The sequence below is a fragment of the Lutjanus erythropterus genome, chromosome 7, assembly GCF_056507025.1.
Source record: "Lutjanus erythropterus isolate fLutEry1 chromosome 7, fLutEry1.hap2, whole genome shotgun sequence".
Taxonomy (NCBI): domain Eukaryota; kingdom Metazoa; phylum Chordata; class Actinopteri; order Lutjaniformes; family Lutjanidae; genus Lutjanus; species Lutjanus erythropterus.
In genome coordinates, this window is record NC_139323.1 from 36,920,703 (window position 1) to 36,939,115 (window position 18,413).

Sequence of the window (18,413 nt, forward strand, 5' to 3'; positions counted from 1 at the left end):
ATACACTGACTTAGAAACTGTTCCTCTGTAACGGCTTTTTTCCTCAGTCAGGTCCTAATCCTGATATTACCATGGCTACCAAACAGTTGATAGGATCTGCAAGTTACGAACTTGCAGTACAGCCCCAGTTCCTGTTCTGCACTGTCAGTTTAACAAAAAGGGCCTGGTTGAACAAACACAGCATGGAAAGTCCTTGTCTATCACTGTGGAGATCTCACATCTTGGAAGTTGTTGCGCATGCACACACACACACACACACACACACACACACACACACACACACACACACACACATACACAGGCACACTCAGGACCACAGCCCAGCTGCTCTCAGCCATTCTGGTCACGTCTGCCAATCGCAACTGAATAAAACTCTTTCACCTTATCTGTCCAGATTGATCACTTTGAGGCAGGAGGACATTGGAAAATGTTGGTGTTTTAAACATTAAGAGCCTCTGCATCATTTCCATACATGGATGAATTTATTCGTGGGGTTCTAATGCCAGTAATTGAAAGACTTTGAAAAAAAAAAAAGACTGTTGGGAACTTGCTTCTTTGATGAGTTACTGAAAGGCAAATGTACAGCAGTGTAGCAAGTACATAACAGATAAGTGAGGTCATACTTACATACATACTGTCTAAGGACTCCATGGCCTGAAAAATGTTGAAGACTGCTGGTATAAATTATTATTTTTTGGTAGGTTTTTGCCTTGTATTTACCCAAAATACATCCCCTGCAGCACAGTCATTTTCCAGTCAAGTAAAAACAAGGATATACCATTCCTTAGGGTTGCATTAACAAAGTCTGTACAGAAAACTGGTATCTTTGCCTCCTCCACAGATGATTCCTCCTGTTCCTTTAACTGGCTCAAAACTGAGAAGATAGACAGAAACCATCACCTCATTGCTTCTGTGGAAGTCAAGTTTCTTAGTTATTTTACTTAAAGTGGATTCACCACCCGTGAATCAATTTTTATCTTCAAATACGGGAAAGCAAACTGTGTTACCAATACATAAAACCACAAATAAGACAAAAACAAAATCCCTTTCTTACCAGGTCGAGCAGGAATTCTGAGCTGGACTGGTGGAGCTACAGCATCAGAGATGCTGACTGTTACCACAGTGACAAAGCTTGTCGTAGTGTCAAGGGCAACTGAACACATAAAGGAATCCTCTGCTTCACAAACAACAGGATTATCAAGCGCAGTATTCCCGTTGTTCACCTCTTTGTCCTCTTTTGGGGACCTGGGAAATGGATATGAAACATACTATAATCGGTCTGTGTCATGATATGAAATCTGGATTTAAAACGTAATTAAAATAAACAATTTAGCAGACATTCATCTCTCTATCTTGCCATATTTGATTGACTTCAGACTTTTTAACTAATTATACTGATGCTTTTCCGCACAGATTTAAGCCAAAAAAGCTTGATTATTTTTAAAATACCTGTCAGAGTTTCATCTGTTTTCACATTTTTGTTTGAAACATCAGTTGGCAGAACAATCTCATCTTAAGGTCCATTCATTAGTTGTTATGGAGCCTCTGATCATATGACATTATCTTCATTAACATTGAAAAAAGTCTTTAAAGTCCACCGAAATAAAAAGAAAAGTTGAACATTTACTTTGTCTACTGATTACAGTTGGGTAACATGAGTGAAAGCTTGAAAGCATGAGTACAGCGTGCAAGAGCTGTCCGGCATCTCTTATCAGTGGTGTGTTAGATCAGTGCTGAACTGGTCTCTTTATTCTCACTAGAATAAAAACCTGGATCCATTGTGATATCACACAGCTTCCCCTCTGGTGATCAAAGTAAACACACATACTTAACCCCCCACTGAGCAGTCGGGGATGGTTCAGATCAGACTTAAACGCACATGCAGACATATTCACACAAGACAGGAAAGCAAAAATAATCAAAGGGTGCAGCTTTATACTCACAGGAGACGCTGTAAGCTGACAGCCATGAGACCAGCATCCAGCGGGATTGATGGTGGACCGTGAGACTGCAGGTCACAAGTTAAATTTACCCAGTTTTCATCAATTTGGCACAGTATGTCCAAACAGGTGCCTGAGGAGAAATTACATTAGCATGTTAGCAGCCTGACCAGATGACACTTACAGCAAATGACTGCGAGTGCCTAATGAAGGCTTCGGAGAAAACAGCACGGCTTAATATTATGAAAATTAAGTCTCTGCTAAGAAACGAAACTGAGTGAAATATTGCATGCAGCAGCAATATAGTGGAAGGGCTCCAGCCTGGAAATTTGGTCATGATGAGAAAAAAAAAAAGCCGTAGCATAAGAAGAAAAAAAACAGGGTGCTGCACTGGCTAAAAAAAAGAAATGTTGTTAATATAAAGATGGAAAAATAAGGTGCTCAGCTTTTTATCCTGTTTGACTTCTCCCACAAATCATTCATATGATGTTTGTTAATTTAAAAGATAATTTTAGAGTCAAGACAGTCGCCATTTGTCATAAAACTGTTGAAGTATACAGCTATGGAGGTGTGTAATTAAAGACACTACACACCCAGAAGTCGTGTGAGTGATGTCATGACTTCCTCACTCCAAAAGCTAATGTTAGCAGCTAAAGCCACGACGAAAGTGTGTTTTCTTACCAGGGTCTTTCTTAATGGGTCTTCCTTTCAGCTTTTGACAAAAGGACCAGAAGTCGCTGGATAAAACACTTCAGGTAAGATAACGCTACGAGGGGCAGTGGTGTTGATGATGTATATTGTGCGAGACAAGAGATGTAGAATTCTGAGTGGTTTCACACAAAACTAAACTTAACTATGACAAATCTACCACAAACTGTGACTTTATTATGTCTTAAACTGACAGACATATGTGTAATGCGTGGCACAGTTCAAACGGAAACTAAAAATTCTATTTTTTTCCAAAGTAAGGTCCCATGGGGCAAACAGTAAGTGGAGGGACTTCACCTCTCTATATACAGACCCTTTCGTAGTTTGTGAACAATGATGATGTATGTAAGTGAGCACACACAGTTTGACAACAAAAGTGTGGTGAAGTACAATAGCTTGTCAAGCTATGCAAAGGTATAAACCACCCAAGATTGCTAATGCTACCTGAGCATATTGACTTTTACAAAAGGTTATCAACTTCCAGATCTGATGACTGAGTGAGCAGAAGACATTAACAAATGGTACAATATTCAGGCTATACGTATTTGGTGCAGCGCACATCAGCAACAGCATGCTTACAGCTGTGTTATCTGTAGTCATGTACTGAATGTCATTGAGTTTTTTGTGTCTTGAAATACGAAATCCTAGCTAGCCAAAGAAAAGAACACAAGACCACTCTGTACGTGGCTTGAACTATAAATAACAAACCAGAAAACTACATCGTAACAGAAGATGAAAGTTTGGTATTTCTGTCAAACACCGAACACTTGGACTTTTGTTCTGTCTCAGCCATCTGCTGTTGTCCTCGAGACTGTTTTGGTGCTGAAAGAAACAAAAGATGTGAAGTGTGACTAACACAAGTGAGCAAAATGATCAGGGACCTTACAGCTGAGTCACACTCCTCCTGTCTGCGCAAAGGTCTCACAAAGCAGTCAGGAGGCGCAGCGCAGGCCTTTCTCTGTTTAATTATTGTGGTTTAGACATAAATCTGGAAAGCTTTAGCTAATCACCATTGATTTGGATACGTCACAGCGTCTCATGGATCGATGCGAACAAACAAATCCTCCTCACCTCCCTGTTGTCTTTATATTGCCTCACCTCTGTCTTCACCTCCACGCTGATAATATCAAGACAGCGTGTTAATATCATGACTCACTTGAACTGGCCCACATTTGCTTTTTAAACTCAACAACCTTTGTCTTCACTTTTTATTAGAAAACAGTGGTGAAGGAGTTCCTTGATTAAATAAAAGAGAACAGAAGCAGTTGTTGTGATTCTGTTGTGCTAACTGGACTCACATGGTCCCTCACCCTGACAGGAGGCTGGGACAGATTGCAGCTGAGGAGCCATTAAACTGTAATGAGCCTGTCAGGCTGACGTTTCTATCTACCCTGCTGCTTCTTCGTGTCACATGTACATCACTTAAATGGTGCGTTGTAAGAGCAGACACGCTCATGTTCCCTTACAGAGAGAGAGAGAGAGATGTATGGACTGTAGCCTGCATCTTGTCTGAAGTCTACCCTGTCATTTATGACAGTAAATGAAGAGTCTTTGGGTTTTGGACTGTTGTTTGGACAAAAAAGCAACACCTGGAGTTCTGAGAAATTGTTATGAGCATTCACAATTTCTTGGCATTTTACCGTCTAAAACATTAATCGATTGATCGTGAAAATAATTGACAGACTAACCGAAAACAGCACTACTGAAGTCAAACATTGAATAGCATGAAATCGCCAGCATAAATATGTATCACCTCACTTGATACGACGAAACAGGAGCTCATTATAACATTGTTCTGTGGCCCCACTTGTGGTGAGAAGTTCCACATGGTACCTTTAAATTTTAGAAACCATCAGCTTCAGTTGGAGCGTGTAAAACCAGCCCAGTGCCTGAGTTATCATATTCAGAGACGATGCAAGAAGTGGCATGTCTTTTTTCTCCAACCTTAATTAAGTGGTTTAGTTGCCTGTCACCAACCATACTGTAACGATTGTTTATGTGTACTTACATTTTAGGCTGTACTGAAGGAATTTCTGACACTGTTATTGGTATAAGAGCTAACCTACTTTATTATCTGCCGAAAGGGATGGGAAAGCCGAATGCCATGTGCTTAGTTTGGCTACTTTTAAATGCTGCTTTTGAATATTTTGCAAAAACAGTTTGAGGGGGTCCTTGTGAATTAAAATTGTTCTAAATAAAATTAAACTGCATTGAAGTTCATCCAGACAGTGTTCCATAATAGATCAAATGCTGCTGCATCCATTACATGGAACAAAGTCTATGAATGATATCTCCACAGAGCGCCTTAAAACTGATCAGTACTTCCACTGTATTTGTTAAGGGAAAAGTTTTTAATCAAATGTGGTTATCCAGATTATGAGCAAAGAGTTTTGAACCTTTGCTACAAGCTGGTGTCACTAACCTGCAACCTCACAGCATAATATTAAAAAGGAATTCAAGCTTGGTTAATTAAGTTTGACATTAATGGGCTCTGATTTGACATCAAGATGTTAAAATGCAGACGTGGTGTGAAATTCATCACTTCCTATGCACTGACTCTGTTGACATGGCCTTATCAACCAGAACAGGAGCAACTTGGACAACCCTTAAATGAATAATTTCTTTGTTACAAACAGTTTGGAGAACACTGTAGAAAAAACTCTTACCGCCAGAGAGCTCATGATTCGGTGGTGATTTGGTTGCAGAGCTCCTGAAGCTGCAGCGAGGATTGTGTGGGAGGTTTGATTCGGAGCGGTTTGTCTCCGGTGCGTGTGTCATGTCGGCCTTCTCCACAGCTATGGAGGCTGAAGGTGAGTCACAGCACAGCTCATCCTGCCAGGGGAGGTCCAGAGCACCTGAGTGGAGGGAGGCTCCCTCGTGATGCTCCAAACACTGAGCACCTGCTCACAGAGAGGCACGGAAGTTAACTCAGGTTTGACTCACAAAGTTTTGTCTCTTATTTTCGTTTGTTATTTGCTTTTTGTTTCTGTTCCCCAAAATGTTTTGCAATTTTAACGTCCCTGTCTGAGACATCTTCCATGTAATTTTTCATTTTAACAGTGACTATTTTTGTATCTCAGAGAAAAAAAAGAAAAAAAAGAGCATGAGAGAAACACAAAGGCCTTAGTTAGTGCACCACTGGCATGCTATTGTTTTAGTCCTTGTGAAAGCCATCATACAGGTGTGACAGCTGGTAATCAAACATGAGCACAGCGGTTTTCATTTTGGCACTCTGAAAACATGAGCTGCACCTGGGAAATCTGTCGACTGTAACGCAATAAATCTCAGGGTCTCAGATGTCACGGAGGTATGAGGCTGCTGTGCCCCCGTGTGTCTGAGATTATGTGGGCTTACAGATTGTGACCGGTGTTACTTCTTCAAAATCTAGTTCTGAGTCCTACTCAAATACAAATGTCAGCTCTAATACTGATACTGATACTGATACTGAGCCTAAAATACCACCGATAATTTTAAAAAGCAGCAGGGGTTTCAGGATTAAATGACTATCATCTCGATCTTCACATGTATGCATTATTGACATCCAGAACACAGTCAGTTACATGGTCAGAAATTTAACTTTGCCAGGACCAAGCTTCACAAAATCCACTTAACAAATTCACACTGATATGGAAAAGTCCAAGTACAGGCATGTTTCATCTTCAGTTTCAAGGGATAGTTCAGATTATTTCATGTAGGGTTGCACAGAGGGGCACCAGCATGAAATCTAAGCAATGAACTGCAGTGCAAGCAGCCAGCAACCAAAGGCATTTTAGCCACTTGAAAAAGTTCCATCTAAGTAAAACAATATCAGTTTAAATGTAGACTATATTTAGGATATTTTCACCATTTTACTTTGGTGATTTTGCCTATGGAATTTGGTTGGTTTGGAGAGAGAACTAATTGGCTTCTACAATGGCAGTTTCCCATCAGAGACTGATGTCTGACAGCAAAGCAGTGAAGAATTATAAATATAGCATGCATGTAAACAGATACTGTATGTTTTAGTAAGATTTACACTGAATATAATACTGTACAGTAAGTTCCCTACAATAACTATTTTTGAAGCTTATCTGTTTACTCCAAATGTGAACAGGATGTACAAGACGAGTGCACGCTGGAGGAAGACATCCTACAAGCTGAGAGGTCACAACTGTTGCGATGGAGGTGGGGCTCACCATGGGACAGCAGGAAAATATGCATCAGGACTGTCAGCATCACAGACCGAACCCTGCAGAGAGACACAGAGAAGAGGATAAGTAATGGAGGGATGGACAGAGAGGAAGAAAAACATTGAGACTGCAGCTGTGCACAGCGCAAAAAACAGCAATATAGACTGTAAGAGAGAAAAGAGACACAGATCAAGACAGAAATTGAGCTGGTCAAGAATGAAAGGATGCAGCAGCTCATTTATGGTTCCTGGGTTAATACGTTTTGCATCGTTAAATACTTACCAACTGATGCAACTTCAAGAATATGAAAACTGGCAACACTTGATCTGGCTCCAGCAAATTCATTTAAAGGAACAGATCACCCCAAAGTCAAAGGTTTTTGGAGATACCAGCCATAGAGGTGTCTGCCTTCTCTCCGATGATGAGACTAAATGGTACCTGGCTTGTGGTGTTCAAAGCACCAAAACAAATACTTATGAAAAATTCAAAACCAGTGTCTCTTTCCAAAAATCCCGACCTGGGTACCTTAGATAATCCACAGACCGTCTGAGCAGTTTCATGCAGGAACTATTTTTGTCCTACAGTAGAATCTACCAGGGTTACTTTCTTTTTTTTTCTTATTTTGAGGTGAACTGTCCCTTTAAAGGTGCTGTAAGTGATTCCAGTGAAAGACAGTTGATTGCTCGGGTCAACAAATACTGATGGTTTCGGGTGAATGGCTCTGACTGACGAGAGTGAGACTCAACAATCAATTCTCTTTCTCCAAAATCGCTTAATGCACCTGAAAATAGTGACTCATTAAGGATTAGCTGTAAATGAAAGGAGGCATGACATGAAGAAATAACAACAATTCAAGGTCAGTGACACCAAAAAAACGGCGGAAGAACAAAAGGACCGACTTCTCGACAGACGTAGTGACTCATCTGTCATCAAATCTCTGCTGTGATGAATTGGGACACAAGATGCTAATCAGTATTTTGGGTTAACAGCTTTTTGGCACCACAGTTCCAAGCAGACTGTGGTGTCTGCTGATGTTCAGGCCTGGACTTTGGGTCTTCCTACAGGAGGGGTTCCAAATCTTTGTGCCTGACATCCCCTCGCAACAAGCTCCATTACCCCTGAACTAGAGTTGTCACTGTTAAGGCGTTTTATGTAGTAGTTTCGATCAAGTTGGCATTTGTGCCACTACTCTGAGTGTCTGACGCTGGATGTCTCAACCATTTGTCTGTTACTATCTATTAATCTATTACTACTATTACTATTAATCTATTTTTTTCTGTCTTTCCTCATGTAGTAACTACTTTTCTCTCACTCTTAATCGCACCAAAAGATGTTCAGACATTACAGCCACAGACGGCCTTTCTAGGTCTGCAAAGTGAAGACAGAGCTCGACAATAAGTACTGCCCATTTGCCATGGGGCAAGTAAAAAGCCCTGCCAGGCTAGTTAAACTAGGAACTCATTTGTCCGACTGGGAAAGAGGTAAAAAAAAAATTACATTATTAAACTATTTTGATAATCAATTAATTGATAAAGTAAGCTTTCATACAAAAATGACACAAAATGTTGTTTTCAGCCTCTGAAATATGGAGATTTCCTGCTTTTCTGTCTATTTTCACTCTAAACTGAATATCTTTGCTTATGGACTGTTATAAAAAGAGGCATTTAAAGACATCTCTATGTAAATATAATCTGCGAGGAGTGATGAGGTCAGAGCCTAGACGCTAAACTCTAACTATGTTCTGCTGCTGCAAAAAACATTATAAAATGTGTTATCTGACTGAAAAAAGAAATATTTTTAAAAGTTTTACTTTTTATCACAGTTGCGACCAGTTATACACTTACTGACTCTTCGACATATTTTCACCTTTCTCGTCCGTGCTGTTATCAGCTGCTTCAACATTAAATTTCAACTCTGCTCCAGTAAGTCATTTTCTCATTTATTTGTGTCCCTGAAATCCTCTAAAACCATAATCTCTGCAAAGTTATGTTTCCTAGCTGCAAATGAAATAACGGCATTTTCACAATCTCATGACTGCCATTTTCAACTGTTAGATTTTTATAAAATTATGTATTTCATCATATTATAATGCAAGAAATCATGAATTACAGATGTACTGATTTATAATCATAAGATAGCAAGCTGCAGAAATAACTTTAACATACTTTTTGAATCCATCCATTGTGTCGTGATCAAATTCAAGTGTTGAGACTGAATAACTTTTTTTCATAAATCATATTTCGAATGGACTTTCAGCTGACTGTGATCACTTGCGAGATTTCACAGTCAGTGCCTGCAATTCAACAATGCCACCTCAGTTAGAGCTGATTAGTCTGCATACTTTAATACTTACATTGTAGTAGTCATAGCATGAGCATGGCCTAGCTGGACTTTGGCTGGGGTGAATCTCACTGAGGGGAGAGAGAGAAAGAAAGGTGTTTTTGAGATGATACTCAAGCAGCACTGCAAGTAAAGTCAGTTTTGACTCCAGCAAGAAGAAGACCTGTGTCATGATTGGAATAAACAGGGTTATCATGTGAGGGGGACAGGACTTAAATTTAAAAACAAAATTTAAAATTCTTTGCAGAGACAGAACCAGATGGATGGCAGAGGCAATTTTTCTCAATGTGGGATTAAAAGACTTTCTCAGACACATCCCATTTCAGAGGCAGATCTCTCACAGATAGGAGCACCGCCCACTCTCCCTCTCCCACCCTCACAGACAAAATACTCCAAAACTCATTCATGACAAATTCTGGTACGGAGCACAAGGAAGTCCTCGTGCAGTAAAATGATTTCATTTATTTTCCCTCAAGGTCAGCATCCTGCACCAGAATCATTTCCTAGAACGACAACGTACAGTTAGACAACAGGAAGCTGCTGAATTTGACCAACCTTCCCTTCTCTTTTAGACGTGTTTGACCATAATATATGTGATCATTTCATTTTAAATGTTTCTTCTCTGACTCGTTTATGTTGTGCTTCATTTTGATTGACACTGCACTTCATTAGAAATCTCGCTGCTGCTTGTTTCTCTGCCAAACCAGAGCAGCAAGGGAATAAATTAAGAAAGTGTAGCCTCACACAAGTCAGTGAGCATGTCCAGACCAAGATAAACACATCACTCAGCACCATAAACGAGCTGAAATGTGTCTTTTCATGCCATGTAGTATTCAGTATGTGTGTAACAAGGTGATCATTTGCAAATCAGACTGTAAATGTGCACTTAGTTTTGTCAATGTTCTGAAGAATCTGCCTGTGTGTGTGTGTGTGTGTCTGCAGAGCACATAATCCAGTGGAAACAATAAGACTGGCACAGATGTTGCACGAGACACAAAAACAAACATAAAAATGCACTCGATTAATTATTCGTGGGATGCAGAGAAGCGTCACCAGCAGGAGGAGAGACTGCAGGAAAAAATAAGATCCCATGTATTTAAACACGACTGTTCTCACCGTTCTCACACACAGTAGCTCACCTGATGTCACCTCCAGTCATCTAAAACAAAGCTTCGGCATCAGTAGCCTGTCATGACCTGTCATGTAGCGCTCTGTTATCTTTTATCTATAAATACTGACAGGTACTAGAAATGGTTTCCATGTTAACTGGAACAGAACCCATATAGAGGATGCCACTGTAACTGACTAACTAACTAAAAACTGCAAATTTCTTACTTTTTTGCCAACATAATGTTAATCTTTGAATAAGCAGAAAGTTTACAGAACATATCTTGGTTAACTTTTACAAAAGATAAAATACTTTCTTCACTGTCAGAGACCTCATTTGAACTGCCATCTGACCGTTTTTGTTGTTTCTTTTTATTTATTGATTTTTTTTTACTTTGTATGAAAATTACAGAAATATTCTCATCTCATTTCTTATTGAACAAATTGTGAAAGTTACACTAGAGATGAAATCTGATCTGATCTGATCAAATATCTGTATCGGGGTCCAATACTGCCATAGATCAGATCAGATTTGTAGATATAAGTTCCACGACTCCACATTTTATCTATTTGTAAATACTAGGTTAAGCAGCATGAGTTACTGTGAGTGTTAAGTCACGTTGTTCACTAAAATGAAATAAAACATGTTAGCATATTAAACAAGTAAAACACATTCCAAGTTGCAGCATGGATAGATAAAGCTGGACTGAAGAAATGTACGAGTCAACACATTACAATGATAAGCCAGACAAAAATAACAATTACACAAATCACCATGTTCAAACACGTCACAAACACTGACAAAAAGTAACATAAAATATCATGCATAAAATATCATGCATAAAATTCATGCATATGCACATTTATGCATTAAATAACAAACCTAAATTCTCAGCAATGCATCATGGGAAATGCTGCAAATGAGATCTTTAGGCATGAATGTTACAAGCCAGAATCCCATGAATACCCCATGGTTGAAGGATGCCATTACACAAGTTACATTACACAAACTAAACAAGCTTTCCAGACAGAAAACGCAGTTTCAGCATCAGGTAATCTCACTACTGCTACTACTACTACTTTTACTACTGAATAATAAATAATAAAGAAAGAAGGCGCACCGGTATCACTATAGTACTGCTGCATCTCTAAGTTACACTAGTCCTACATACAAGTTTTGTTTCTTGCAGTTTCAAACTGCAGAAGGCAGAAAACCTCAATACTAGCCTCAGGTCATAGTGGAAGGTTTCATTTACTTTACATGTTAGGTGGAAAGAAGCAGCATTCCAAGATCCTTGTTTGCACAAAATCCTTTGGCTCCTTTCCCAGGAAAAACAAATGCCTTAGTGCAGACTATGAGTGAGCAAGAGTAAGTGATTTTATATTGTGTTTTAAGATAGAATGCATCTTCTGAAGAAATCTGATCATGGATAAAAAATAACCAGATAGGAATGTATATTTTCCATAAATTCAATCCAGTACATTTTACACCGATCCAAAATAATAATAATAATAATAATAATCCAACATTTCCACAAAGCTATCCTGCTCATTGCTTTGCACTATTGCCAACTGAGGCTTGCTATAATCAGAGATATTAATAGGAGAGCTGTCACAGTATAAACAAGATCAGAAAATCTCATCAAGCCGTAGTTCAAATCATCAAACCACCTACACTCAGGAAGCAGCAATCAAAATACCAAAGCAAAAAAACATACAGAAATGTCACTTTCATGTTATTGGCTGAATTATCCGCACTGTCGTCTCATAACAAGGTGGTGATGATTTAAAACTTAACCAGAGTCAACTGTTGGTTTACAACGTTACTAGTAATCCTCTGCAGTGCAGCGTCTTAAACATTAATCAATGTTATGTTATTATAGATACATCCATTTGTACCTCACTTTAACTAATGATACTGTATGGACTACTGTAGCATACTATGAGTCCTTAGCAGTCCTTACAACGTTAACATTAGGGCTCAGAAATCTACTTTATCAAATAACAACAAAGACTAAAGTTAACTGTCATGTTTAATCTGGTGCTGCAACTAGGGCTGCAACTTACGAGTATTTTCATAGTCGATTAATCGGTCGATTATTTTCTCGATTAATCGATTAATGGCTGTTTGCTTAAAAATGTCAGAAAATGGTGAGATATGTTGATCAGTGTTTCCCAAAGCCCAAGATGACATCATCAAATGTCTTGTTTTGCCCACGACCCAAAGATATTCAGGTTACAATCATACATGAGTAAAGAAAATATAAAACATTTAAGAAGCTGCATTCACAGATTTTTTTGCTGGAAAAATTATTATCAAAGATTAATGATTGATGAGTTAATTGTTGCACCTCTCAGCTGCAACTAATGATTACTTTCAGTATAAATTATTTTGCCCATTATTCTCTGGCTGAATTGATCAATCAATCATTTGGTCAACAAAACAGGGAAAAATGTTCACCCCAAGTCCAGGCGATGACTTTAAATGTCTTGTTTTGTCAGTCTAAAAAACAAAGATATTCAGTTTAAAATGATCATAAACTGAAAAAGGCTGTAAATCTGCACATTTCAAACTGTCTGCCAGGCAAGTGAGTTACTAGTTTACTTGGCCAACATGACATTTAACTTGCCATGGGCAAGCGGGGAATCCTTCTTGTTCATATGTTTTTTTAAGTGTAGCCATAAAAGATTAGAAATGCATAATATAAATCACTATGAATGCCAACAGTGCACTATAGATGTGGTCTTCATAGAGAGTCTGTGGCTGCAGCTTCCTCATCCTCTTTGGAAACAATTATTCTAGATCAAGACACCCATCTGAAACTATTTTCCACATGTAGGGGAAGCTCTGCCCCTCTAATCTGTCTCTTCCACTGAGTACTCCACCTCAACAGCTATTCATGCAGCTCTGACTCACGTCTCTGCCAGTCTGAACTGAAGCTGCTCTGCATGGAGGCGCGCTGAGGCTTGTCCCCCCCCCCACCTCCTATCAGACTCAGCAGCAGCAGCATATTTCTCACAAGCTGACGACTTCTCTATCAGACAAACAGCAAACACCTCTCGCATGTTGTTACATGGCGATGTGCAGTGGCCAAGTTCATCATGACCAAGAAAAAAACACTTTAATAAACTGTAAGCAATGGCCAGACTCATACTGGATTTTTGGACCAATGTTGGCATTAATGTTTCTTAACACAAAGTCGTTGCAGGAACGTAGCTGCAACGTATGTTTTGCAACATGTGATGATGTAGCAACCTATCAAGTTAAAGTGTGTCGTCAGCACGTCATTTTAAAAGTTTAAAAGTATTTCGTCCACCACTTTCTGAAGATGTTCTGTTTTAGCCAAGTTGCAACAACAGCAAGTGCAGGAAGTATCGCTCAGAGGATGTTGAGCACCTGTTGCAAAAATCCCATAAAATATCAGTTACGTTATGACGTTTCAGCAATGTAGCAGCAGCCTAACTCATGGTGATACTGTAACTGTAATGCTGTCAAGACATGGCACGTCACTGTCGCGATGTTGCAGAGAGATACTGAAAGTCTTATATCAAAATGTTGGCTGATAATGTTTATACAGAATATAATATACAGAATATAGACATAAGCACACATTTTTTGTAATAGTCCCACAAAAGTGACGAACATTTGTGACAAAGATATGCAAAGAAGGCAGGATATTTTACAGTAACGATTAACATTGTTGTCCAAAGTGATAAACAGTAAACTCTAACTGGTATTTTAACTTATTGTAACTATAACTTTTAACTTATTGTAACTATAACTATAACTAATAACTACTACTTTCTAAAAAGAAAAACCCACCAGGCTAAATGTATGAGGTGTGAAAAACGCTGCAGCTTACAGTTTGACAGAGGTGTGTGAGTAATTCATCACCTCTATGTGACAGACAGAGTGGGTCGAGGGTCTGAAGGGTCACAAGAGCGACTGCGACCAGAAACACGTCAGAACTATAGACGTTAAAGTGAGAATTAGTTAAAAAAAAAAAAAATGAAACTGTTCCCTTACGTCGCACTTGGAAATGCCTTCTGTTTTTTGTGTCCAGGTTTCCTTTTGTCCGCCTCAGAGTTTGTCCAGGTGAGTTTAAATCCTCAGTGAAGGTGTGTCAGAGTTCCTCTCTGTCCATGGTTCAGTCTGAGTTTAGTCTGATTTTTTTTTTTTTTTAACAAACAGGATGGTTTTCTCTCTCTGTCTCTCTGTCTCTCTCTCTCTCTCACGCCGCTCCTGGTTCATTGACGTAGTCTTCACACCGGCTGAGCCTCCCGGCATAAAGAAACGAGACTGAGCACTGGAGCGGAGACAGAGGAGGGAGAGGCTCCAACACACACAACAGCGTCCAGCCCACTGTGAGGCGTTCACGGACACCTCCGGAAATCCGAACACTCAGGATGTATACGGAAGTCTGCTTGAGATAAACGCAAAACAATTTTGAGGTGCTTGTACTTGGAAGACATTAGGCCTTTTCTAGGTTTGTTTAGGCTGCTACATTTATTTAGAGTAACAATATTGCAGTTTCAGACCGTGACTACAACATACAGTCAGCTAATAAATAATGGAATGTGTTGTTCTAAATCAAGCCACAAACAAAATGCAAGTTGAAAACCATCACTACTTACAATTCACTTATATAACACCTCATTTTGAATCGAGCCATTATGCATAACTACAGTAGTAATTTAACTTTTGCCACTTTAAGTATATTTTGATGCTAATACTTATATGCTTTTATTTGAGTACGTTTTTGAATGCACAACTTTTTCTTGTGATAGTGTGTTTCTACTCTGCGTTATTGCCACTTCTACTTAAGTAAAAGTTCTGAGGATTGAACAACAACAAAATATCTACTCAAGTACGATACATGAGTACAATTTACTTGAGTATTTCAATTTAATGCTACTTTATACTTCTGCCACACTACATATCAGAGGGAAATATTGTTTGTTTTACTCAGTTCAGCTACATTTATTTGACTAGATCTACTTGTAATTTTGCAGATTGACGCTGTAAACATAATTTAAATTTTAAAAAATCTGCTTATGTATCAGCAAAAATAATATGAATATGAAGATTAATATGGTATAAAATAATATACCGGCAGAGGTCATTCTACTACATAATAACGTCTTTACTTATAATAAAAATAAATTGTACCATTGCATTGCTTCTCTTACTTACAATAAGAAAAGTATCTGAATATTGGCAACATGCAACTTGTAATGAATATTAGGAGTTTCTTTTTTATTTTAACAAGCCAGTACAATTGACAAAATCTTACAGGCCATTCCAAAGTTTTTCTCTTCGTTTATCCATCAATACATCCATACATCCATCTATTTAGCTGTAACCAAGGGTGTAGCCAAAATGTTGCTCCCTGCACATGCAAAATATCTCAGTGGACTAGCAGCTTCCCATCTTAATTTATGATTCTCTAGCAGCATTTTTACAAATAAGTGAGTCTGTAGCTGTGCACATTAATCTGTCGTGGTTATTCACTGTGAATGCTAACAAGTTGCTGCTAACGAATGAAAGCCACAGAAAGTTGCACCAAGCCATAACTTTCCAGTATTCCCAGCAATACTTAGAGAGAATGTACTGTTTATTTATCTTTAAGTTTATAATCGTATGGGGGATACTCCCATTTCCTCATAAGATAAGTTGTATATGATGATAAGCAGACTGTTGGCAACATGAAGATGATGCAAAATGTTCTAATCACCCCCAACAGCTCTGTCTTCCTCTGAATATCACTCTTTTCTGCTCTTCCTTGGAAAAAAAAAACAGACTTCTAGGGAACCACAGAAGTCTGTTAAAAAAACACACCAGCCTCACAGATGTTCCCCATGTCTGTCATACCAGCACATCTTGTATGTGTATGAAATAAGGGTCAGCAGACTGCAGTGCAATGGGGAACAAACAGGGGCGTTAACAGTCTGGTGTCTTGCAGACTTCTGCTGAGACTCAACTTCTTTCTTTTTTAAAATACTCCTAAAAAGCTCACTGTTTCAGTCCTGGAAAAAAAAGTCTCCTTCCAGATGTGGATCCTTGGCTACACCACTGTGTCAACCTACTTTTCCAAATCCAAACAGACGGTCCAGTCAATAATCTGCTATTTGAATGGAAAGTATGTCTGTGTCGCTATTAACTATACAGGGAACTCCACATAGACGAGTGAATAGTGAATGATTCTGTTGTCCCGTTAATGTGGCCTCACATTTGTGTATCATATTTATACTTTGGTGTGTGTTTCTTCCATGACACACCAACCGAAAATACATTTACATCCACACATTTCTCCAATTCGTCCCCCCAGATTATAGCTTTAATTTGCAAATGTTGAGCCAAACAGAAAAAGAGGTGAAAGAATATTGTATTTAGGGGAAAAAGACGGTTCATGTCAATGGAAAACACAAGTAATGTCAGTGAGACGTGAGTAAAGGTGGACAGAGGCAGAATCAAGGATTTAATTTGTGCTTAACAGTGTTTCCCACGGGCTTAATATTGGAGTGCTGAACCTGCAAGTGAATGATTACAAAGACTTTTCAATTAATATGCACTTTCATTCACAATTGTAAATAAACTTAATTCAGGGTAAGAAGTGGTGAATAGATTAGAAAATCAATGCATATGCTTTCCAGATAAACTAGATGTGTTCTACGTACACTACAAACTAACATTTGCAGTGCCAAAAACTGACCAAAGCACATTTACACATTTATTTATCGAGGAAAAATCATACTTGTTTACTGTTTGTTTTTGATCTGCCTGTAGGTGTGAATCTTAACGAAGCTGAGGTGTTCATTTACAATCCCACACTGCTGATTATACTTTTTTTAATTGGTATGCTCTCATTGGACAATACATACTGCAGAGGTTTTTTTCTTGATGCACAGTCAAAAAGCACAGTGTATTTGTGTCTCATTGTGTGTGTACATTGTATAATTACCACCAACTCCAAAGAGTAGACCCTTAATTAGAGGCCTGAGGCTTGTTTATGTGGATTACACTTTTCCACTTTTGACTAAGCTAATGTAAGCCTTGAGGCAATGAATGTACACAGTGCACTTTGACCAGATGAGTCAAATCGAATCATTTCTATTTATATGGCACCAAATAATAACAGAAGTTATCTCAGGGCACTTTTCATACAGAGCAGGAGTAGACTCATTGTAGCTCCCCAGATAGCACGCATACGTCTCGCCGCCGCCGGCCTCAGATCATGCTTCGGTATTCTATTCCTGCCATCTGTAAATGCATCCGAGAAGCATCTGCCCATAGCAGGGACACGGTTTGCCAGAGGGCGGGAATATGCGCGTCATTTCAAAGTCGGCACAGGTCTCTTATCAACTACGGTGGCTGTGTAAGGTCAGAATAAAGGCACAGCGACGTTTTCCTTCCTTGGTGTGTCTATTTGCACGTGTTTATTTGTGAAGTATGGGTATAGTGTTGTATAGTATAAATTAACTGAACAACCTGAGCTCATGTGTTTTATCTTTTTTTCTCCCCCTTGCAGGCTCATAAGTCTGCCAGCATTCCACACCGTGCTGTCCCTGTGCGCCTCTTGACTTGGTCACCTGTATGATTTTATCTGTTCTGTCTTGTTTATCTTTTCTGTGCTGGAGTTGATTTGACTATGCAGTTCGAAATTTTTTTATTGTCATATTGCCATATTCCTATCACATTATAAGTAAGATAGTGAGTGACAGTGAGCTGATAGAATGATTTGACCTGAATAAATAAAGGTCATAGAAGCTGTAGAGAGGCTACTGTGCAGCTTTGATACATATCCCAAACATCGTCTGGAGAGAATTTTTGACCAAGTGTGTATTGTCACGCTGCATTTGATCTTATTTATGTTGCGGTAAGAAAAGATGGTAGGGTTAAAGAAAACTTGAAACTGGCCAACAACAGCAAATGTTTTTCTTCCACCGTCTGCAAGGGACACGAATTGTAGGGAGACGGGAAGCGGGACTAGCATATGATTGGTTGATGTGCTGCTGCATCATGCCTGATACGCACTGACACGCACTGACAAGAAGCTGTTAGCTCCAAGCTAAGGGCGCTTCCACCCTGGGGTAGAGGGTTACTTTGGTAACAGCCAAAATAACTCCTCAAGTACCGTCACACACACAA

The 18,413-nt window shown here is 39.0% G+C and overlaps 1 protein-coding gene across 1 annotated transcript in view; it reads right to left on the bottom strand.

Moving 5' to 3' along the window:
- Positions 1–14,638, bottom strand: part of lepr (leptin receptor) — a 33,089-nt gene extending 18,451 nt beyond the window's left edge. The window contains exons 1-6 of the mRNA XM_084723658.1: positions 14,292–14,638; positions 9,171–9,228; positions 6,824–6,876; positions 5,315–5,548; positions 1,944–2,073; positions 1,055–1,245 (exon numbers count right to left, since the gene is read on the bottom strand). Of these exons, the coding sequence (XP_084579784.1) occupies positions 1,055–1,245; positions 1,944–2,073; positions 5,315–5,548; positions 6,824–6,876; positions 9,171–9,184 (622 nt within the window). The 5' untranslated portion in view covers positions 9,185–9,228; positions 14,292–14,638. The remainder of the gene's footprint in view (positions 1–1,054; positions 1,246–1,943; positions 2,074–5,314; positions 5,549–6,823; positions 6,877–9,170; positions 9,229–14,291) is intronic.
- Between the last annotated feature and the right edge of the window lie 3,775 nt (positions 14,639–18,413).